Source organism: Sorex fumeus, unplaced genomic scaffold (genome assembly GCF_029834395.1).
Source record: "Sorex fumeus unplaced genomic scaffold, SorFum_2.1 ptg000043l, whole genome shotgun sequence".
NCBI classification, from domain to species: domain Eukaryota; kingdom Metazoa; phylum Chordata; class Mammalia; order Eulipotyphla; family Soricidae; genus Sorex; species Sorex fumeus.
In genome coordinates, this window is record NW_026606100.1 from 6176505 (window position 1) to 6200331 (window position 23827).

At 40.8% G+C, this 23827-nt stretch overlaps 1 protein-coding gene across 1 annotated transcript in view; it reads left to right on the plus strand.

The window, feature by feature from the left end:
* KIF20B (kinesin family member 20B) overlaps positions 1 to 23528 on the plus strand; it is a 49551-nt gene extending 26023 nt beyond the window's left edge. Inside the window, exons 19-31 of the mRNA XM_056121070.1 lie at positions 321 to 459; positions 1288 to 1407; positions 1880 to 1940; positions 5819 to 5944; positions 7473 to 7600; positions 10825 to 10980; positions 14197 to 14373; positions 16557 to 16661; positions 18820 to 19017; positions 20259 to 20357; positions 21352 to 21502; positions 22330 to 22472; positions 23380 to 23528. Of these exons, the coding sequence (XP_055977045.1) occupies positions 321 to 459; positions 1288 to 1407; positions 1880 to 1940; positions 5819 to 5944; positions 7473 to 7600; positions 10825 to 10980; positions 14197 to 14373; positions 16557 to 16661; positions 18820 to 19017; positions 20259 to 20357; positions 21352 to 21502; positions 22330 to 22472; positions 23380 to 23457 (1681 nt within the window). The 3' untranslated portion in view covers positions 23458 to 23528. The remainder of the gene's footprint in view (positions 1 to 320; positions 460 to 1287; positions 1408 to 1879; positions 1941 to 5818; positions 5945 to 7472; positions 7601 to 10824; positions 10981 to 14196; positions 14374 to 16556; positions 16662 to 18819; positions 19018 to 20258; positions 20358 to 21351; positions 21503 to 22329; positions 22473 to 23379) is intronic.
* The last annotated feature ends 299 nt before the right edge of the window (positions 23529 to 23827 follow it).

The following is a 23827-nucleotide window of genomic DNA, read 5'->3' on the forward strand; positions in this document are numbered from 1 at the left end:
TCATTGGTGCACCTTTTGGAATATGCTGTTCTGGACCTTAAAAAAAAGTCTCTGGGGGCTGGAGTGATAGCACAGTGGGTAGGGCATTTGCCTTGCACGCGGCTGACCCGGGTTCGATTCCCAGCATCCCATATGGTCCCCCAGCACCGCCAGGGATGATTCCTGAGTGCAGAAGTGCAGATCCAAGAGTAACTCCTGTGCATTGCTGGGTGCGACCCAAAAAGCAAAAAAAAAAAAAAATTCTGTAGATTGTTTCTCGCTCACATGTGTGATCCTAAGTGATTAGTGGTATATTATTACAGAAAAGTCTTGTATTTTAGGTTGAAAGAAGAACTCTCTACAAGCTCTGCTCTTACCCAGACTCTGAAAACAGATCTTCAGAGGAAAGAAGAAGATTATGCTGAACTGAAAGAGAAACTGGCTGACGCCAAAAAGCAAATTGAGCAAGTACAGAAAGAGGTGTGTAATTTGAAAGGTTATGTAGCTTTGGGGCTGTTTTCCTTAATATGTATATATAGTTTAGACATTTAGAGTTTGAAATTTGTCAACCCTAATTTTTTTTTACAAACGATAGTTCATGGGTAGTGCAGGAATGAAGCTGCTTGCCTTTCCTACAGCCAACCCCTGGTTCAATCCCCAGTCTCCTGAGCACTAATAAGAGTGACCCCTGAGTGCAGAGCCAGAAGTAGCCTCTGAGCACTGCCTGGTGTAGCCCCAAATCCCTACCCCCACAAAAAAGATAGCACTGTAGCACTGTCTTCCCAAGCTCAAGCAGGCACCAGTAATGTTTCCATTGTCAGACTTGTTGTTACTGGGTTTTTTGTTTTTTGGCATACCGAATACGTCACAGGTATCTTGCAAGGCTTTGCCGTGCGGGAGGGATACTCTCGGTAACTCAGAGGGGCAGAGGAATCGAACCCGGCTCGTCCCGAGTCGGCCATGTGCAAGACAAGCACCCTACCCGCTAATGCTATTGCTGCAGCCCACCCCAAACACATATAAAAATAAAAGTACTTGTTGCCAGGGCTGTAGAGAGAGTACAGTGGGAAGGGCATATGCTTTGTATGTGGCCAGTCTGGATTCGATCTCTGGCATCCCATAGGGCCTCCAGAGCCTGCCAGGATTGATTCCTCAGCACAGAGCCAGGAGTAAGCCCTGAGCAGGGTGTACCCCAAGAGGGGAAAAAACCTACCACAAAAGTTCTATTTGTTGCGTTTATTAATTTTTATAATGAATATTTTTGTTCATAATAAAAATATTTAATCTCTTATAAATCTTACTTTCTAGGTATCTGTAATGCGTGATGAAGAGAAATTAATGAGGGTTAAAATTAATGAACTGGAGAAAAAGAAAAACCAGTGTTCCCAGGAAATAGATATGAAACAGCGAACCATTCAGCAACTTACGGTAAATTTTGCTTTTAAGAATGGCTTGAAAAGATTCTGTTGGCTTGCTCTTCAAGCCCGTGGTCGCCCTGAAACACATCTCTGCCTCTTTGCTTCCTTGTTTCCCATCTGGGGAAGCTGTATTCTAAAAACACACCGCTTTTCCTCCCCTCACATCTTTCTAAATAAGTTTCAATAAAAACTGTCTCGTGGGCTGCAATAGTAGTACAGCATTAGGGCACTTAGCTTGAATGCGGCCAAACCTGGTTTGATCACTGGCATCCCATATGTGGTATCAGGGTGGTGTGGACTTCCCTTCCTGCATGCAAAGCATATGCTCAGCCCTGAGTTGTCTCCTATCCATAAAGTATAACGGGTTTCTTCCCATTACACTTCCCATTCTCCCTTTTTACCAAAGTGAAACTCCCATTGTTAAGTATTTCTGTGTGTTTTAAGTTATATTTTAATTTAATTCATGTTGCTTCATTTTTCAGGAGCAGTTAAATAACCAAAAAGCAGAAGAAGCTATTCAACAGTATGAGAAAGTATGCAGAGGTCAGAAACAAATCCCTGATTCCAATAATAAAATGCATTTATCCTGTCTCCTTCAAGCCCATATTCTCCCTTGAATATGTACACATCTTGCTTGCTTGTGTCAGTGCATCTTAAGTTTTTTTTTTCCCCCCACTCTGGAGAGGAAATATTTCTCCTTTGTTCTAAGTAAGTTTTGTTCAGTAAAAATCACCTTGCAGGGCCAGAGGGATATCACAGTGGAGGGTACATTTGCCTTGCACACAGCCAACCTGGGTTTGATCCCATATGGTCCCATTATCGATCCCCTGAGCATTGCCGGTGTGACCCAAAAAGCCAAAAAAATAAAAACTATCTTGCTTCACTAAAAATATATATTTATTCCCAAATTTTCTTTCTTTTTTTTTTTTAGTGAAACACTATGAGGTACAGTTGTAGATTTACAATTTTTTGTGTTTGGGTTTCGATTATACAATGATTAGATACCCATCCCTCCACCAGTGCCCATTTTCCACCACCATGGATAATATCCCCCCCACCCCCATCCCCCTATCCCCCCCTGCCTCTGTGGCAGGGCAATCCCCTGTGTTCTCTCTCTCCTTTTGGGTGTTGTGGTCTGCAAAAGAGGCATTGAGTGGCAAACATGTTCAGTCCATAGTCTACTTTCGACATGCTTCTCCCCTCCTGGGAAGATCCTCCAAACACCCTTTATTTGGTGCTCCCTTCTCTATCTGAGCTGCCCTTTCCTCTAGAATTCCCGGCTGGCCACTAAGCTATGGAGTAATCCTCCTGGTGCTGATCTCAGCTATTCTTGGGTATTAATCTCATATTTTGTTACTTTATATCCCCCAGATGAATGCAATCTTTCTATGTCTATCCCTCTCTTTCTGACTCATTTCGCTTAGCATGATACTTTCCATGTTGTACCACTTGTATGTAAATTTCATGACTTTATCTTTTCTAACAGCTACATAGTACTCCATTGTGTAGATGTACCAAAGTTTCTTTAACCAGTCATCTGTTCTTGGGCATTCAGGTTTCTTCCAGTTTCTGGCTATTGTAAAGAGTGCTGTACAAATTTTCTTCTTTTAAGGAGCCAGAGAGAGAGTATAGGGGTTAAGGCACTTGCATAGCATCTGGCCAATCCTGGTCCAATCCCCAGCACCACAGTGATCCCCTGAACACCCCCAGGTGAGCTCCTGTGCGCATAGCCAGCAATAGCCCTGGGCACCACTGGGCCATGGCCCCTACCCCTTCTTAAAAGGACACTGCCTGTTGGATTATGGTCCTCCCTAATCCGTTATAGTTTTGTTTTGTTTTTAAAGGAAAAAAAACAACTTGGGAGCCATTCCTGGCTGTGCTCAGGACTTACACCTGACTGTGCTCAGGAATCCCTCCTGGAGGGACTTCCAGGACTATATGAGGTACCGAGGATCAAATCAGAATTAGCCACATGCGAAGCAAGCACATTAACCCCTGTTCTGTCTTTTCTGTCCTGTACTGTCTTAAATATAACTGGTATACAGATAGGAAATAAGTGCAAACTATCACGAAATATTTCTAATCCATTGTTTTGCCTGACGCTTATGTGTCATTTTTGTCTCTAGTGTGTGATGTTCTTCTTTCCACTTCCCACTTATTCTCATATGTTCTCTCAAGAACATTCAATCTCTAAACCTTTCCTCCTTGAAAGTATTCCAGAACATTATTGTTCTAAGTGAGTCTCTTTCTGATGGTAAATAATTGATTGTCCATTTGACAGTCATTTGTTCTACTGTGATAACACATAGGGATAGCTATCTCTCTTTTTCACTTTTGTTTTTGTTTTTGTTTTTGGGCCACACCCTGGTGTGCTCCTGACTCACTCCTGGTGATACTAGAAGACTCTCTTCCATGCTGGAGATCAAATCCTTGTCAGCTTCTTACAAGGCAGAGCACTTTACCTTCTATACTATGTCTCCAGCGCAAGATATCTACCTCTTAAGTGTATTGAAGTTGTTTGATTTGTTGCATATTTCTGAATTGTTTTGTGATATGTTATTTGGAGGCAATAACATTATCTTTTTTTTTTTTCCCTTTACTGGCCCTGCATTTAAAATTATAGGTGGGGCTAGAGCTATAGCATAGCAGGCAGGGCATTTGTCATGCACCGCCCACTCGGGTTCGATTCCCAGCATCCCATATGGTCCCCTGAGCACCGCCAGGAGTAATTCCTGAGTGCAGATCCAGGAGTAACCCCTGAGCATTGCCGGGCGTGACCCAAAAAGCTAAATAAATAAATAAATAAAATTGTAGGTGATGGTCATTAGTTAGTATTGCCACCTTATTAATTTGAAGTGAAATATAAAGTCTGTGCTTCTAATTGAGTGTGAAATGTAAAGATAAAGAAAGGGTTCAGGGGCCAGAGTGGGGAGGGCATTTGTTTTGCATGCAGCTGACTCCGGTTCAATCCTCAGCATTCTATATGTTCCCCAAACTTCGCAAGTAGTGATTTCTGATCACAGAGTCAGGAGTAAATCCCAATTTTGGTGTGTGGCCCCAGTACCAAAAAATAATTTAAAAAATAGAGGAGTGTCTTTGAATAAATTTATGATTAGTAACATAGTATGAATCTGTTTGTAAATCATGCTTATGAAGGAAATGAATTACATAAAATTAAGACTTCTTTAATAATCCTTAAAGGAATTCTGTTTTATTAGCACTCTTGGCAGTCTGGTGTCAGTGGAATGAGGCACAGCAAATCATGTATACGATTTGTTGTAATTCTTTTGTTTTAACTTCTTTATGTGCCCTTAATTAAGGGAATCATATTTGAAGATTTGTGTCATTTTTAATGTCACTTTTTTTTCAGGGGGTAGGAGCTCAGCTACACTGGTGATGCTTAGGGATTCCTCCTGGCTTTACACTCAGGAATTATTCCTGATAGAGCTGAGGAAACTAAATGGGGTACCGGGTATTGAACCTGGGTCAACCTGGAAAGCACCCTATCCACTGTACTATTACTCTGGCACCCAGAAACAACTTTTTTTTTTTTTGACTGTTTGGGTCACAGTCAGTGATGCACAGGGGTTACTCCTGGCTCTGCACTTAAGGATTACTACAGGCGGTGCTCAGGGGACCATAGGGGATGCTGAGGATCAAACCCAGGTCAGCGCGTGCAGGCAAACACCCTACCCTCTAGTACGGCGGTAGTACAGATAGTACCCTACCTATACTATCACTCTTGTCCCCAGAAACAACTTTAATAAGACTTGTGGCACTGTCATTCTAGAAGAGCAGAAGTAGCAACTATCAAAGTAATAAGTATTCAGCAATGACAATTTTCAAGAAGAAATAATTACATGTCAGGGAAATGGCTAAAGGGGCTTGCCCCAGTTCAGTCTGACAACACATGGCTCCCCGTGCATAGAGCCAGAAATAGCACCACCAGGTCTGGCAAAAAATACCAAAAATTGAACAAATTTAAAGGAAAAATATTCCTGTGATTTTTTTTTTTTTTAAGATTGGGGCTAAAAGTGTTTTTAGGAAGAAAAAGTCTTAGTTTTTTAATGTTAGTATTAAAAATAATAGCTTTGTCAAAATAATCCTGTCAAAAGTAACAGTTTTTCTAAGTTTCATGATTTATGCTCAGTTTTTTTTTTGTTTAAAAATTTGTTTTCCTTTTTATTTTTGCCATCATTCTTGTATCCAACTGTACAGCTGGTATTTATTTGATCTATTGTTTTAGGCATTTGCCAGTATTGAGGATTCAGTAACGAACAACTCAAAGTTTCTACCTATATGGGATTCACATTTTTTTATAGTTAATCAAATTACATTTTAACTTTAGAACTCAAAAGGTCAATTATCTGGATAGTATGTATTAGTACTGTTTCGCAAAACTATTCTCCCCTAATTTTTAGACCTAAATGCTAAAGAGAAAATAATCGAAGATATGCGAATGACCCTGGAAGAACAAGAACAAACTCAAGTAGAGCAAGATCAGGCGCTGGAAGCTAAATTAGAGGAAGCTGAAAGACTGGCCACAGGTAAATCAAGATTGTCTGCATATTGCAAAGCATGCTCTAACATCCTCCTCTTTTTCCTCGATTTCTTTACTTCTTAAAGTAGCTGAGTATTTCGTAATGAAATGTATTTGCTGTATTTTGTCAATGTCCGTCCTGTATTCAGTATGATAAAAAATAATAATAATTGGGAGGGGGCGGGCCCAGTGGTGCTCAGGATTTCCTTCTGACTCTGCTCAGGGATCAGTCCTGGTGGGCTGAGTGGACCATATGGAGTTCTGGGGATTGAACCTAGGTCTGCCACATGCAAGGCAAGCACCCTACTGGCTGTAGTATCACTTTTGCCGCTAAAATAGTTTTATCTAAGTAAAATTGTATATTAAAAAAAAAGATGAGGACACAGACACAATAAGTGTCAAAAGCTCAGTAAGCTTCAAAATGAGTTACAGGTATGATATTTTTATCTGTATTTGACTATTAGAGGAAAATTCAGTCAATGTTTTATTATTAACTTAAATGTGGGTGATTTAAGAGCTAGAAATTGTTAGTATATAGTTACAAATATTTAATATATATTGAAATAATATGAAGAGAAAATTTTTAATTTATTTAGTTTTCACTGGCTTAAATATCACAGGGCCAACCAAACATGTCTCATTAGGGCTCTCTATACATCTTGGGTTTATTTCTCAGGGAGGTTTCCCCAAAGTGGGTTCCTCAATCAAGATTTGGACATTTTTTTTAAGTTTGGCTTTTTTAAAATTCAATTTAATTATGTATTTGCTTTTGGGGGGGGTCCCACCCGGCAATGCACAGGTGATTACTCTTGGCTCTGCACTCAGGAATTACTCCTGGCGGTGCTCAGGGGACCATTGGGATGCTGGGAATCGAACCTGGTTTGGCCGCATGCAAGGCAAACGCCCTGCCCGCTGTGCTATTGCTCCAGCCCCTGGAGTGGAAATTTTCAAGATACAATGTTAAGTTGCAGTGTCTCTGTCAATAAGAATTATTTTTCAACTAAGTTTCACCTCTGTCCCATTCTTTATATCATCTTAAATGTTTAGATCAATCAATAGTATGATCATATCACTCAATGCATCACTTTTTTTTTTTGAGAATTACAGGCTGTTTTTTATAATACTGGCATGTATATTGGGAGCTGGAGCAATATGTCTATAGTGCGTAGGGCTCTTGCCATGTACACAGCTGACCTGGGTTTGATCCCCAGCATCCCATATGGTACCCCAAGCCCCGCCAGCAGTGATCCCTGGACACAGTCAGAAATCATCCCTCAGCACTACCAAGTAGTGCCCAAAGACAAAGAAGTAATAATTTTTTTAAGATTGGCATATTTTAAAATATAATATACCTGAACACTATGTAGTGGGTACCTGAAAGTTCCTTGTAGTAGTTGTTCTTCCCTAAAAACTTAACATGTATCTCTGGGAGTTGTATCAGTTGTATCAGTTCTCCTTGGTCTCTTCTTCTGGGCTTTGGTGATTTCTTGTCTGTATCCCACGTGTATTTTAAAACAATTTTGTTTTTAAATCAGAATTGGAGAAATTGAAAGAAAGGTACAAAGATCTGGAAACCAAAAAAGATCAAAGATCAAATAAAGAACTTAAGGATAATGAAGATTCACTTAGTAAAAAGCTCCGTAAGCTTCAAGATGAGTTACAGGTATGAAATTTATCTGTATCTGACGATCGTATTTCCATTAGAGGAAAATTCAGTGTATGTTTTATTATTAACTTACATATGGGTGAGTTAAAAGCCAGAAATTGTTAGTAATAGATATTGAAATAATATGGAGAGGAAATTTTCAATATACGGATGACAAAATGTCAACGTAAACATAATGATTGGGTCTTTTTTTTCCATAATTTCAGGATTAATCCTTTAATTACCTTTTTTTTGTCTTATTGTCTGTTCTTCATTATCATTTCTTTTTTTATTGACACTCCACACAAGTATTTCCCTCATCCATTTCACCATAGTGCTGTCACACAATCAAAAAAGAGACCTCTGACTTTTCCCCCCATTTCCCTTCTTTTTTTAAAATTATTTATTCATTTATTTTTGTTATATTTATTTATTGAATCACTGTAAGAAAAGTTACAAAGCTTTCAAGATTAAGTCTCGGTCATACAATGATCAAACACCTTTCCCTTCACCAGTACTCATTTTTCACCACCAAGAACCCCAGTATACCCCCCCTCCCACCCCTCCCAATGCCTGTGAGGCAGATGATTTCTACTTAACTCTCTACTTTGATTACATTCATTATTTCGGCAAAAGATGCACCATTATTGTTTAGAATTTCCCCCCAACAATCAGAACTGCTGAAAAGGCATTGTGAAATACTTTGTTTTCTATAGCTGGTTGTGAGAACCATATGATGTCGCGCAGCCACTATTGAGATTTTGGATTTCTGATATTTTACTAGGTAAGTCTGGAGGGATTTCTGCCAAGAGCCAGATAATTACGAGATTGGTTTCTGTGCATCTGGTGTTGTTTGCCAACTTCTTTGTTTTATTTATTCATTTTTCACATACAGGTGTAACATGTAGTAATTGTCTATCACTTCCTATTTCATTGATTGTACTTAGTATCTAGCTATTTTATTCCAAATGGCACAATTTCATCTTTTCTAATGACAGTGGAATTCTTAATGTATGTACTTTAGATTCTTTGTCCAGCCATCTGACATTAGGCATCTCAGTTGATTCCATGTTGGTAACTACGGTGAATAATGCTGCTGTACATAGAAGAACGGATATATCTTTTCAAATTAGAGTTTCCATTTTCTTCAAGCAGATGCCTAGGAATGTATATCTATTTTTTACTGCTTCCTCATCAAACACTGCTATGGAGAAGATGAGCATTAGGAAATCATCTTGACTGTTATAAATTTTTCAAATTTTAAGCTAGAAAAGAATATAACATATGAAAATACAATAATATATTCGAAACTATAAAGAAGACTATCTTTGTCTTTTTCATGTTCTGCTTCATCGTACTGTATAGAATATAACATGGGGTTCTCTTTTTTCATGGGATTTACAAAATACTACATAAGTTTTTATACATTTTGTTAAAAGTACATTCTAACTAATTTTGAGTTCAAACATTAATGTTTTTAATTAACATTAATTAACATTTAAAATGTTTTTTAAAGATTGGGGATTTAATCTACATTCAGTCTCTAGAGTCAGAAATTAAGAAAAACACAAAGAACTACTTTCTTTTGTAATGTGTTTATTTACTTTCTTATTGTGAAAAACTCAAAAGCTGCTAGAACATCACTAGTACAGGGAAAACATACTGATTGTGAGAGTTCATATAAGGCGTATTAGTATACCTTTCCTTATTCTTTTTTTGGTGGGGGAATCTTGGGAGGCCATATCCAGCAATAATCAGGGGTTACTCCTGGCTCTGCACTCAGAAATTACTCCTGGTGGTGCTTGGGGGACCATATGGGATACTTGGGATCAAACCCTGGTCAGCCTTATGCAGAGCAAATGCCATATCTGCTGTACTGTCGCTCCATTCCTACTTTGTTTTTTCTTTTTTTTTTTTCTTTTTTGGGTCACACCTGGTGATGCACTGGGGTTACTCCTGCCTCTGCACTCAGGAATCACCCCTGGTGGTGCTCAGGGGATCACATGGGATGCTGGGAATCGAATCCGGGTCTTCCACGTGCAAGGCAAACGCCCTACCCTCTGTACTATAGATCTAGCCCCTCCATTCCTACTTAGCATTATTCTAAAATGATGAAATCACAAATCTTAGAAGTATATTTTATAATCCTGGAATGAACTGCCATAATTTAACTTAAACAGTGATTTTAGAAGTTTTAAAACAGCGCCAGAGCAATAGTACAGTGGGTAGGGTGTTTGCCTTGCATATAGCCAAACCTAGGTTTGATCCCCAACATATCATATGGTCACCCCTAACACCTCCAGGTATAATTCCTAAGTGCAGAGCCAGGATCAACCCCTCAGCACTGCAGAGTCTGGCAACAAAAGAAGTTTTAAAACATGGAGGAGCGCCAGAATGATAGTACAGTGGCTAGGGCATTTGCCTTGCATGCTGTTGACCTGGGTTCAATCCCCAAGACTGTGAATGGTTCCCTGAGCATTGCCAAGGGTGATTCCTAAGTGCAGATTCAAGAGTAACCCCTGAGCATCGCCGGGTGTGACCCAAAAACTAAATAAAAAATAAAACAACAAAAAGTGGGAAAAGGACCAAGAATGCCCTGAGTTTAATCCCTGAACTTCCCTGGCCTCCCAGACACTGCCAGGAATGACCTCCTCAACTACCAACACCACCTTATGTAAGAGTTGTGTAGATCGATTGGGTTGCTTTGGTTGTTTTTTTAAGACATAGTGGTTTTTGTTTGTTTTCTTTTTGGGTCATACCTGACAGTGCTCAGAGGTTACTCCTGGCTTTGCATGCAGTAATTACTCCTGGAGTTGCTCAGGGGACCATATAGGATGACGAGGATTGAAGCACCAGGGATTGAACCCAGGTCAGCCGCATGCAAGACAGATGCCCTACCCACTGTACTATTGCTCTGGCTCCAAGACATAGTGTTTTCTGTTAAATCAAGTTTTACTTGAATTTTAGGTACTTTGGGCGATGGGGGACCAGTGGTAGAGGCTCACCTGATGGTGTTCAGAGCTTATTCCAGGTTGCATGAGTGCAGAGCATTTATTAGCATTATAAAAATAGATTATTGGGGGGGCTGAAGGCCATACGTAGCTGTGCTAAGGAATTACTCTTAGCTCTGTGCTCAGAGAACCTGATGTAATCCCTGAGGTCGAACCTGAGTGAGGCTTATGTAAGCGCCTTACACACTGTTTTATCCCTCCAACTCCTAACTGTATTATTTATCTATACAGGAATCTGAGCAGAAATATAAAGCTGATAGAAAGAAATGGTTGGAAGAAAAAATGATGCTGATCACTCAAGCAAGAGAAGCTGAGAATCTAAGAAACAAGGAAATGAAAAAATTTGTTGAAGACAGAGAACGTTGTTTAAAGCAACAAAATGAAGTGGTTGGTAACGATTATACATTCTCTGCATGTGTCTCCTCTGCTTTCTCCCCCTTTTCTTTGTTGCTGTTGTGAGTGCTCTAGGGCACTGTGTCTCATACACTTTGGTTGCAGTGCTTACACGCAGTTGGTTATGGCACACTGGAGATCGCAGACTTTGTTGTGGTGCCAAGGATCACAAACTGCAGTGCTGCTGGGATTACGCTCAGCAGCATGGGGGTGGCACTAGGGACCTCCAGGTTCTGCCTCAGACCCCCACGAAAGGCTCTGAGCTGCATCTCTGGGCCCCATCTGCTTTCTCTTTTTCAATGCAGTTTACTAATCCCTAAGAGGATTTTACTGTTCCAGTTTTTATCTTTCACTTCTTGTCCCAAGTTCACTTTTGCTCTTGAACTTTTTGCAGTTCATTTTGCAAGTTGGAGAAACTTTTAAATGTAGTCTAGAAATAGTACTAAAAAATCTATTTTCATCTCCAATGTTACCTTGATTCTGTTGTAAAAGTTTCTACATAATGAGTTATAGATTCTACTAGAAGCCAGTTCATTAGGACATTTTGTTGGGGGGGGGAGTTAAGCTACGCCTGGCAGTGCTTAGAGTTCGGGGATTTGGGTTTTTGGGTTCTTGCCTTCAAATCCTGCACTCCAACCCTCTTGAGCCATCTCCCTAGCCCAGGACTTTTTTTTAAAGTCACTATACCATTTCCACAAAACCCTGGTAGAAATAATGTTTCATTTTATGTTGACCAGCTGATTTTTTTTTTGAACAGTGATTCCATCTTAACTTGGGGATTTTTAAGTATTTTTTAACTTGGATTTTTTTCCCCTTCTGTTTTAATGGAAAGGTTACTCAGAAACCCAGTGTTGCTAATCAGAAAAAAGAAGTTGGTGATTGATTCTAAGAAAATTATCAGACAATACTTGAATATTAACTTTATTTATTTATTTATTTATTTATTTTGATTGTGCATAGTCAATCTTTAATTCAGAACCAAATAGCATACTTATAGAACATCTGAGGGGCTCTGAGGTACAGAACTGCACATATTGTGATTTACCATTTACAGAGGTCAAGCGTTTCAACAGAGACAATTCTTTGGAGGAAATTAACTCAAGGAGACACTCTGCCTGAGGCTATACTGAAAAATTCGCTCAGGGGCTATATGCATCTGTGTTGCGTTTCTCTTTCTCTGCTCGTACATATTAAACAAATTAAGTTTACTTCTTATTGATATGTGAAGTTATCGATACACACAGTAACAAACATTCCAAAACTTACTTCTCTGGGGTCCAGGAGCTAAGGTTAAAAGCTGGCTGGGATCCAGCTTTCAGGGTTAGAGACTGCGGCAACTGAAGCTTGAGTCAAGTAATTATGACGGATGCCCAGGAGTAAAAAAATATACATATATATGTATATTTTTTTAATGTAGGCGTACTGCTATTTATTCAGCCACTGATTATGCTGATTGAATTGGGCATGAACTCCACTAATATAACTTTAAATTAAAAAATACATATATGCTTTTTAGGACCAGGGTGATAGTACAGCAGATAGAGCGTTTGCCTTGCTTTGGGTGTTACTCTTGGCTCCGTGCTCAGGGCTCACTCTTGGTTGGCTCGGGCAGGGGACCCTAATGGGGTGCCAGGATCAAACCCAAGTTGGCTGACTGCAAGGCAAGTACCCCACTTACTGTACTATTGTTCCATCCCCATTTTGTTCATTTTTTAAATTTCATATAAATGAAAATATATAAAATGGCCTAATTTGCTCCTGCTTTCTTCATTTTCAATGTCATTTTTACTCTACTGGAATCCTCATATAAATTACTTTGAATCCGCTTTTCTCTATACACACACAGAAGTTGCCCTGAATCTGGTGGGGAGGGAAATAGGGGGGGGGCGGGGCTCAAACCCAGGCCTCACAAGTGGAAGAGGCGTGCTCAACCGGGAGCCACATGCCACATCCACAGCTGCTGGAAATTTCACTAAGAATTAGATCAGCTTTAAAGATCTGTTAAGGAAACTAACATCTTCGCACTGTTAAGCCTTTGTCCTTAAACACACAGTATGTACTCTCTTGGGGCTGGAGCGATAGCACAGCGGGTAGGGCGTTTGCCTTGCACGCAGCCAACATGGCCAGCCGGAGTTCCATTCCTCCGCCCCTCTCGGAGAGCCCGGCAAGCTACCGAGAGTATCTCACCCACATGGTAAAGCCTGGCAAGCTCCCCGTGATGTACATGATGTATTCGATATGCCAAACACAGTAACAAGAAGTCTCACGATGGAGATGTTACTGGGCCTGCTCAAGCAAATAGATCTTATATTTTCCTCAAGTTTTCACTATTTCATGATTGTTCTAACCCAGTTTATTTTTACTTTTCTAACGTTTGTTACAATTTATTGTTGTCATTTTACTGCAATTTTGCCCACTCACTTCTTCTCTTTGCTTTTTTGGGGGATGAGGGTGTCACACCCAGCGATGCACAGGGCTTACTCCTTGCTCTGCACTCAGGAATTATTCCTGGAGCTGCGTGGGAGACCATAGGGGATGCTGGGGATTGAACCCGTGTCAGCCTTGTGAAAAGCAAATGCTGTCCCTACTGTTCTATTGTTCTGACCCCATCGCTCATGTTTCAGGTGTTGAGCAAATGCAGATATTAATTTAAATCTGTAATTTTTTTACATGAACAAGGGGAGGCGGAGCAAGGCAAAAAGCCCTCCGTGCTGTGCTATTACTCCGACCCCGAGGATTTTTTTTTTATGTTAAAGTATTGTTTGGTAAAGAGGGAGGGCATTTGCCTTGCACAAGGCTGACCTAATTGGATCCTCCGCTTTCTGTATGATCCCCCGAACCTCGTCGTAAGTAATTTCTGAGCGGAGAGCCAGGAGTAACCCCTGAGCATTGCTGGGAATGACCCAAAAACAACAACAAAAGAGGTGAACAAGGGGCCAAAGCAATAGTAAAGTGGGTAGGATGCTTGACTTGCATGCGGTCCCAGGTATGATCCCCTATCCTGTATCCCCCAAACCCACTAGGATCACTGCCAGGTGTGTCACCATAACCAAACAACAAACAAAGAGGTGAGCAATAAACTGATTTTTAAATTTTGGACAGATAGGGATAAAATTTGCACATGAACATAGTGGACATATTCTGTCATTTAGTGGACATATTCTGTAATTTGTTTTACGAGGAAATATTTTATCTGGGCTTTCTGATTAGGAAATGCTTACAGCACAGCTGACAGAGAAAGACAGTAACCTTCAGAAGTGGCGAGAAGAACGTGATCAGCTGGTTGCAGCATTGGAAATACAACTCAAAGCTCTTGTCTCCAGTAACATACAGAAAGACAATGAAATTGAACAGTTGAAGAAGAGTGCCATAGAAAATTCTAAAACAGTCAGTAGACTTTTGTTCTTCTCATTCATTTATTTTTAATTGAACTTAGGAAAAATTATTAAATTATTCCTAGAGGCTAGAAGACATGTTTTAGTAGGCCAGAGAGAACTCACTTCAAAAAAAGTTAAAGTTGGGGCTGGAGCGATAGCACAGCGGTAGGGCGTTTGGCTTGCATGCAGCCAACCTTGGCTGACCCGAGTTCAATTCCTCTGCTCCTCTCAGAGAGCCCGGCAAGCTCCCGAGAGTATCTCGCCCGCAGGGCAAAGCCTGACAAGCTACCTGTGACCCAAAAAGCAAAAAAAAAAAAAAAAAGTTATTTGAGTATTTCTTGTGAATTTTGCGTTTTCAGAATTAATTATGATTGGTTTTTCAATGATTAAGAAATAACTCATTCTCGAATCTTTTGGTCCTGCCTTCCCTGTAAATTTAATTGGGAAATAAGTAATTTGTAATGTAGTCCCTAATATACTTTAGGATGGTGGAATGTGGTTTCACTTCAATTCCTGCTGATATTTAAAATATTGGTGGCATCCTACTTTTACTATTTACTAAAGAAAAAAACTATTTTAAAATAAACACAATGTATAACATACAAAATCATTCAGAAGCTAGATTGTTGGGGCTGGGAGCCCTTGATAAACAGAATTCCTTTTCTTTTTTTTTTTTTTTTTTTTTTTTTTTGAGGGGCACCTTTTTTACCCAGAGGGCCGCACCTAGTGATCATTGGCCAACCGGGCCTTTTTTCTTGTACCTTGTTTTGGGGGGAGTGTGGGGAGGCCATACCCAAGAGTGCTCGGGGCTTACTCATGTTTCTACACTTAAGGGTCACTCCTGATAGTGTTCTGGGAACCACAGTGGTCCCGGGGATTGAACTTGTGTTGGCCATACGCAAGACAAGTGACTTCCCTGTATTGTCCCCCTGCCCTGGCCAACAAGACGCAGTAGCCCAAGAATATAGCACTACTCGAGGGGCCAAAGACTACCAGGACCACCCAGCAATGCCAGGACCACACTTGGTATTGGGGGCTTCAAAGGCTGTGCCTGACAATGCCAAGGGAATAAGGGACGCATTTTACAAATGTTACTTCTCCGAGAATCCCATCACACCCCATCTAGATCTAGTCTTTCCGGAATACATGACCTACACTTAAAATTTTGCAGCTCAGGGCCAGAGAGACAATATAACGGGTAAGGTGCTTTCCTTGCATGCAGCCAACCCGTTTCGATCCCCAGCATCTCGTATGTTCCTCTGAGCACTGACAGGAGCAATTCCTCGGTGACGATCCAGGGGTAATTCCTGAGCATCACCAAGTGTGACAACCCCCCTCACTCCCCCCAAAAGAAATTTTTATGAGGGCTAGGCAGAGAGCTCAGAGATGGAACGCACAGAGCCTGGGTTTAATTGCTCTGGTACCACATGGGCCCAAGATTAAGAACAATCTGATAAATCTCTCTAAATACTTTAAGTGGGGTTTAGGAGTAGAATATATCCTATGACGAAGAAAATGGGCTAGAGATTATACAGCACAGGGAGGTTTAGTTATCAATTTGGTCTTTACTGTTAGGCTATCATGGCCTTTGCAAAAGTCCTCTAGCTTGATGGGCTGGAATGAGAGTAAGTTAGGGTGCCTGCTTTGCTGGGTTCAATCCTCATACTATATATGGTCCACTGAGCCAAGCCAGGAGTGATCCTTGAGCACAGAACCAGAAAGAAGCCCTGAGCAGTGCTAAGTATGACTAAAGAAAAATGAAAAGGATCCTCTAGCTTTTTTTTAATTTCTGTTATTCAAGAAGTTTTGAGGGCTAGAGCAATAGTATAGTAGATAGGGTGTATGTCTTGCATGTGGCCAACCCAGGTTTGATCACCTACCCTGTATGGTCCCTGAGCACTACCAGGAGTAATTCCTGATGAAGAGCCAGGAGTAACCTCTGAGTATTTCCAGGTGTGGCCAAAAACAAAAAAAATCAGGCTGGAAAGTTACCAGCCTTTCCTGAATTTCTGAAGATGGAAGAGGGGACAAAGGAGAATTAGGTGGTCATTGAAGAAGTGTTGAGTAGAAGATTTGTTTAATCTACCCCAGTTGTGATTTTTATGTTCTTTGGGTTTTTTTTAAGGTTAAGTAATTCAATATAATATAATTTCTTGTTACAATGACTTGTTGCTTTAAATATTCTTACTTTAGGAAACACAGACCATGGATAGCAAACCAAGACCTGAGAGTTCAACAGATTCTGGCAGAGCTGACCCCCAGTCAACAAGTTTTGAAGTTTGTAGCAATGAAGTCGAGGTGCGTATATGGTGTCACGGTCCTTTACCCCCCTCTCCCCTTTTTTTGGCAGCACCAAGGATGGCAGTCCCAGGGCTTCCCCCAGGGCAGTGCTCTCCACTGAGCCAAGGCCTCCACAATCCATTTTTATCCTCTACCTTTGGCCTTTAATTACTGAATAGCATTTGCAAGGTAATTTGTCAGTTTTTGTAAGTGTTATTATGTAGTTTAATATACAGTTCTATGATCTCTGGGGTCTGGGAAAGTAATTAAGCTTTTCAGGAGTGTTGAAACTACTTTGGGAGAATAGATTACCAAATGGATATTATTCTTTCCAAATTATCACCTAAAATAGCAGCTGCATAAGTATAATCAAACTTGGGGAATCAAAAATATCTTTAGGGGGCTGGAGCGATATTATAGCTGGTAGGGCACTTGTCTTGCACGTGGCTGACCCCTGGGTTCAATCCCCTAGACAATTATGGGTCCCCTGAACTTGCCGGGAGTGATTTTCTGAGTACAGAGCCAGGAGTAACCCCTGAACATTGCCAGATATGGTCCAAAATTTATTTTTAAAAAAAAAGTTATAAAAGATAAGATAGAGATGATTATTTTTTCTTATAAGAGCTTTCTTGGGGGGTGGGGGGGGCGGGGGCTGGAGCGGGTAGGGCATTTGCCTTGCACGCGGCTGACCCGGGCTCGATTCCCAGCATCCCATATGGTCCCCTGAGTACCGCCAGGAATAAATCCTGAGTGCAGAACCAGGAGTAAACCCTGTGCATTTCTGGGTGTGACCCAAAAAAACGCCAAAAACAAAAGTTTTCTTTTGCTTGGGGGAGGAACAAGGGAGGGTCCATCCAGTGATGCAGTATCCAAGAGGCACTGCAGTGCATGACATCATGTCTGGAGCCCTCCAGATCTAAGAATACACTCTAGCCCTTTGATTTATTTCCCCTGCCTCTGCAGAAGCATCTTTTTTTTTTTTTACTTTTTTGGGTGATTATGGGGGGAGGGCCTCGCAAGTGGAGTTCTAGAGCCAGTCCAGGTGATACTGTGCCAAGAAGGCCATTTGGTTGAATGGCTGGGGCCCTGTGTTACCAGGAACCATCAGAACCGTCCCAACAGTGCTCGGTCATGCAGGTGGTGCTGGGCTCAAACTGGGGTCAACATGTGCCCTAACCACTATTGTTATCTCCCTGTCCCTGAAATGTTTCTTTAATAAGCATTTTATTGAATTGTATGATTGGGTGGGGGATTGTTCTTGGGTTTAGGTTTGGTTTGGTTTGGTTTGGTTTGGTTTGGTTTGGTTTGGTTTGGTTTGGGGAGGGGAAGTTTTAGAACACACTCAGCGAAGCTCAGGGGTTACTCCTGGTTCTGCATTCAGGAATTACTCCTGGCAGTGCTTGAGTAACCAGAAGGAATGCCAGGGGTCAAACCCAGGTCAGCTTCATGCAAGGCCTTACCTGCTGTACTATCACTCTGGCCCAAAATTGTATTGATTTCTAATGATATACAATAATTTTGTCACTGAATCTCAGTAATTCACAATGAGATTCCTTAATTTTCAGTGGACGTTAGATTTCTGTGTATCATTTTGAGAAATAAATAAAGACATTTTCTAATTGTCTTATAGTAGATAAAAACTTTATTCACCCCAAATTTTGAAGATAAAATTAATACTTATACGTATCTTTGAGCACATTTATTGGTAGCACTCAGTATTGAACCTTGCTGATCTGCTGCTATATAGATAGTATGTACAGGCCTAGATCTAGAGGTTGTAAAGGGACTTCAAAGAAGACATGATTGCCATTCTCGAGGAATAAAGAATCTGGTAAGACTTTATGTGCTCGCTACGTTTGTTTATGTGCTCGCTACGAGTTTCTGTGCTCACTATCAAGGCAAAGGTGCCACAGGGGGAGTTGGAGAGATAATACGTGGGTGAGCTACTCACCTAGCACACAGCTGACTCCAGTTTGATCCCCAGCACTGCAGAAGATGCCCCTGAGCACTACCAGATGTGATCCCTGAGTACCACCTGTGTGGCACCAACAGCTTACTCCTGGCCCTGCCATTGCAAGTCATTCTGGGTGGGGGCCCTTTTCAGTTCTTTGTCTTTTATCAGTACTTATGAGAGTTGATGTTTTATCAATTCAAATAAAGTTTGTTTTTGTTGTAGGATGGATCTGGCATCATTGACTCTTGTGAAGTGTCAACAGAAAATAATCCAACAACTCGATTTCCAAAACCCGAGTTAGAGATTCAGTTTACCCCCTTACGGCCAAACGTAATGGCAGTGAAACACCCCGGCTGCTCCTCACCAGTGACGGTTAGGATTCCCAAGGCCCGGAAGAGGAAAAGTAGTGAAATAGAGGAGGTGAACTTTTTTTTTTTAAAGGCACTGTATTTACCATATTGATACTGGAAGGGTTTCATGCAAAAACCACTCGAATGCTACACCCTACACCAGAGTGTCATCTTCCCTTGGCTGTATCCCAGAACCCACCTGCTCTCCCACCCGATCCCCTCTGCAGTGGTGTGCTTCCTGTTAAAGACCAGTTCTCAGCTTCTATTGTCTTTGAGTATTTTTGTTTCTTTACTACATTACTTTATGTAAGTAGGTGAGGGAGATTATTCTGTGCTTACCCCTCTGCTTCTGAGGAACTTCATTCACCATGATACATCCAAATATTGGAGATATTTATTTAATATTTAATGGGTAAGTAAATTACTAAATTCTGCTCTTACAGAACAGAGTAGCATTTATGGTATAATTTATATTTTATACTCTGTAAGAATATTATCGCAGGGCTAGAGTGATAGTACAGCAGGTCAGCATTTGCCTTGCATATGACTGATCCGTATTCAATTCCTGGCGTCCCATCTGGTCACCCTCAGAGCAGTACACCTAGGGTCACTCCCAGCAGTGCTCAGGGAACCACAGGGGCTGCTGGGTATTGAATCCAGGTCTGCTGCATGCAGGGCAAGTGCCCTACCCACTGTACTACTACTCTGGCACCAGATATATTAACTTTATTGAAAATCATACCTGTAAAGATTTTGTAGAAGATTCTTTCAATACTGATTCTAAAACCACAATATTCCACTGTGTTGAATTTAATACTAGATAGCTTAAAATAATTACTGAAATATATATCATTTTTTATAGCAACAAGCATATAACTTAGAAAGTAGAAAGACTAATTATATTACAATTAAAAAACAATTTTCATGGGGCTAGAGCAATAGCACAGCAGGCAGAGCGCCTGCGTTGCACACAGCTGACCTGGGTTCAATTCCGGGCATCTCATATGGTCCTCTGAGCAATTCTTGTGTGTAGAGCCAGGAGCAATCCTTTACCATCACCAAATGAGATTGTCCTCAGCGTTGCAGGATCTTGAGCAGCATTTCTGGCCTCTGCCCGTTCTGTCTAGTCACATCTCTGATCTCTCAGGCAGGGGCAACGCTGTCTCTGTGGTCTGCAGACATAGCCAGGATCCCTGGGATCAGATCACCTGGTTAAGATCTCAGTTTTTTAAGTGTAGAGAAAAAAAATTTTTTTTTTTAGAAAAAAATATTTTTAAGAAATTAACCATTGGTGAAATTTATTATTTTTAGAATTTGGTGAAATGTGAAAATAAGAAGAATGCTACTCCCAGAACCAATCCGAAATCCCCTTTTCCAGAGTGCAGAAATTCTCCCAAAAAGGAACAACAGGTTTGTCTTTTGATTTGTCCCATATTAGCTCTTTCCACAACTGTAATTAGAAGATTAAAATAAAGATGTCAGAATTGATTAGGATTGGAGCCAGAGAGATAGGACAGCGGGTAAGGCTCTTGCTTTGCACATGGCCAACCTGGGTTCAAACCTCAGTATCCCGTATGGTTCCCTGAGTACCACCAGGATGGATTCCTGAGTGCAGAGCCAGGAGTAACCTCTGAGCATTGCCGGGTGTGACCGTCTCCCCATCCCTCCACACACCCCCCAAAAAAAATTGATTAGTATTACCAGTTTTACTCAATATAATTCATTTAGCATCTCTTTCTCATTCATCCATTCATCTTGGAATAGAAACATCAGCATTTGGCCACAACTCGATGTGTTTATTTCTGTCTTAGCCCTCTTCCTGGTGCAGTACTTTGCCATCCTCTGGCCATTTCATCCTGTTCTTCACATACTTAATAAAATAAGTTCTTTGCCTTAGGCTTCATAACCTGTGCCTGCCGTCTTCTTATGTTGTTTTGATTTGGTTTGGTTTGGTTTCAAAGCCACACCAACTGTGCTTAGGCCTTACTCCTGGAAGGGATCAGGGAACTGTATGTGGTACTGGGAGGGGGGTGGTCAAACCCAGGTCAGTGCAGGCAAGCGCCTTATCTGCTGTACTATCTCTTCAGCCCTTTGTCTGCCTTCTTTTTTTTTCTTCCTTTCTTTTTGGGTCACACCTGGCGATGCACAGGGGTTACTCCTAGCTCTGCACTCGGGAATCACACCTGGCGGTTCTCAGGGGACCATATGGGATGCTGGGAATCAAACCTGGATTGGCTGCAAGCACAGCAAACGCCCTACCCGCTGTGCTATTGTTCCAGGCCTCCGCCCACTCCCACCCCCACCCCCACCCCCACCCACCCCGTGCTTGCCTTCTTAGCTGTGTTTACAAGTATTTATTTCTGACATTCCTCAGCAACAATAACAAAACACGTTTGTCTATTAGGTTTCCACACAACTTTCATCTAAGAAAACTTACTCTTTACGAAGTCAAGCCTCCAATGTTAGTATTAGCTTGACCACTAAGAAAAAAGAAGGAACGTTGCAGAAATTTGGAGACTTCTTACAACATTCACCAACAATTCTTCAGTCAAAAGGTTTGTTGAAAATTAATTAAATGACCTTGCATGTTAAGTATAAAGTATTTTCTGATGTCTGGTACATAAAGTCAATAGCTGATTATTATATTTCAAACAGACTAACAATAATAAAACAATCCCTATGTTAGATACTGTGGAGGTTCAGGGGATGATAGGATGATAAATCTAATGTTTAATGTGAAGTGGAAAAGAAAGATCTACATATAAGTAATTGATCCAGAGTGATCTGCCTAAGGTAACATTAAACTAGTGATGAAAGTTACAAGCAGAGTGCTGTAGGAGTGTTGGATGAAAGAGGACTGTAGTGATTGGGAATCTGAAAGAAAATTTTACTGAAGAAATTTAATCTGAGTATTTAAAGTTGCCAAGATTACAGGTTTTAGTATTTGATATAAACCTCCCCCTTGGTTTATGGACCACCCAGTGGTGCTTAGAGCTGATTCCTGGCTTTGTGGTCAGGGATCACTCCTGGTGGGGTTCGGGGGTGCTGGGGATTGAACCCAGATTGGTCACATGAAAGGCAAGCGCCCTACCTGCTGTACTATCTCTCCATCCTCAGGTTTGAAATTTTTTTTTTCTTTTTGGGTCATACCCAGCGATGCTCAGGGGTTACCGCTGGCTCTGCGCTCAGGAATTACTCCTGGCGGTGCTTGGGGGAACATATGGGATGCCAGGGATCGAACCAGGGTCGGCCGCGTGCAAGGCAAAAGCCCTACCCACTTTATTATCGCTCAGGCTCCAGGTTTGAAATTCTTAAGGAATAATTTCAGATCTTTGCAGTTTGAAAATTATTACAAGAATTAGTGTCTATATTTGTTTCACAGCAAAGAAGATAATTGAAACAATGAGTTCTTCAAAGCCCTCAACTGTAGAAGCAAGTAAAGAAAATGTGTCTCGACCGAAACGGGCCAAACGGAAATTGCACACACAGGAAATTTCATCTCCTATTGATATATCTGGCCAAGTGGTAAGCTGCTATTTCAGTTTCCTTAAATTTTCTAAAGTTTTGATAACAATTTAAAGTATAAATGGATTGAATTTCTATTCTCTCTAAATCAGGTCTCTTAAAATACATGTTTTAAGAATATTTTTTATGTGGGGCTGGAGCAATAGCACAGCTGGTAGGGCGTTTGCCTTGCACTTGGCCGACCCAGGTTCGATTCCTCCACCCCTCTCGGAGAGCCCGGCAAGCCACCGAGCGTATCTTGCCGGCACAGCAAAGTTTGGCAAGCTACCCGTGATGTATTCGATATGCCAAACACGGTAACAAGTGTCACAATGGAGACATTACTGGGCCCGCTCAAACAAATCAATGAACACCGGGAGGACAGTGACAGTGACAGTTAACTTCTTATGTGATAAATATATACTAAATATGGGCTGAAGAGATAGTACAGCAGGTAAGACGCTCGTCTTGCATGCAGCCAACTTGGGTTCAATTCCCAGGCCACATAAGGTCCCCTGAGCCCCTCCAGGAGGAATCCCTGAGTACATAGCTAGAAATAACCCCTGGGTTACTTTGTTTTTTATTGCTCCCTGGGCTGGAGCAATAGCACAGCGGATAGGGCGTGATTTTCTATAAAGTTAGTATATCTGGAACTAGAATGATGGTACAGTGGGCAGGGCACTTGCCTTACATACAGCTAATCTGTATTCAATACCCAGCAGTCCTATCACTGCCAGGTGTGAACCCTAAGTTCACCACAAGGTGTAACCCCCAAAATACAAAAAAAATGATAATATACCTGCAGTTTAAGAGAAAAAAAGATCTCATACTGTACCTACTATTTCCATTGTTAAGCTCATGAACATCTCAGTCATTATATCTTTTAATTCATTTTTCATTGTTTTAATTGTGAAATTGTTTATTTTAGATTGTGATGAACCAGAAAGTGAAGGAAAGTGATCATGAGATTCTTAAGCGACGACTTCGAGCTAAAATAGCCAAATAAATCACCTATGAATAGTCTTTGAATATAAATACTATATTCATAATAATTGTAACTTCCATTTTGCCTTTTAAAGCTTGTTGTGTATAATTATATATGTGTGTATATATATGTATGTATGTATAGGTGATGCATTAAATTCCCATGTATATACATTGCTATTTTATAGTAGAAGTAATTCAATAAAGAAAACAAATCAGCAGTAATTTACTTGTCTGTATTTTCCTTTCATCCCAGTCTTATAATCAGTGAAGGTCCTGGGAAAAAATGCTTTTGTTTTTATTTTTTTCTACAAATAGATGTTATAGGTCAGCTACTTGCTTTACTAATAAGTATCTTATGAATTGTTTTTCCTGCAGCTTTCAGAAAAATA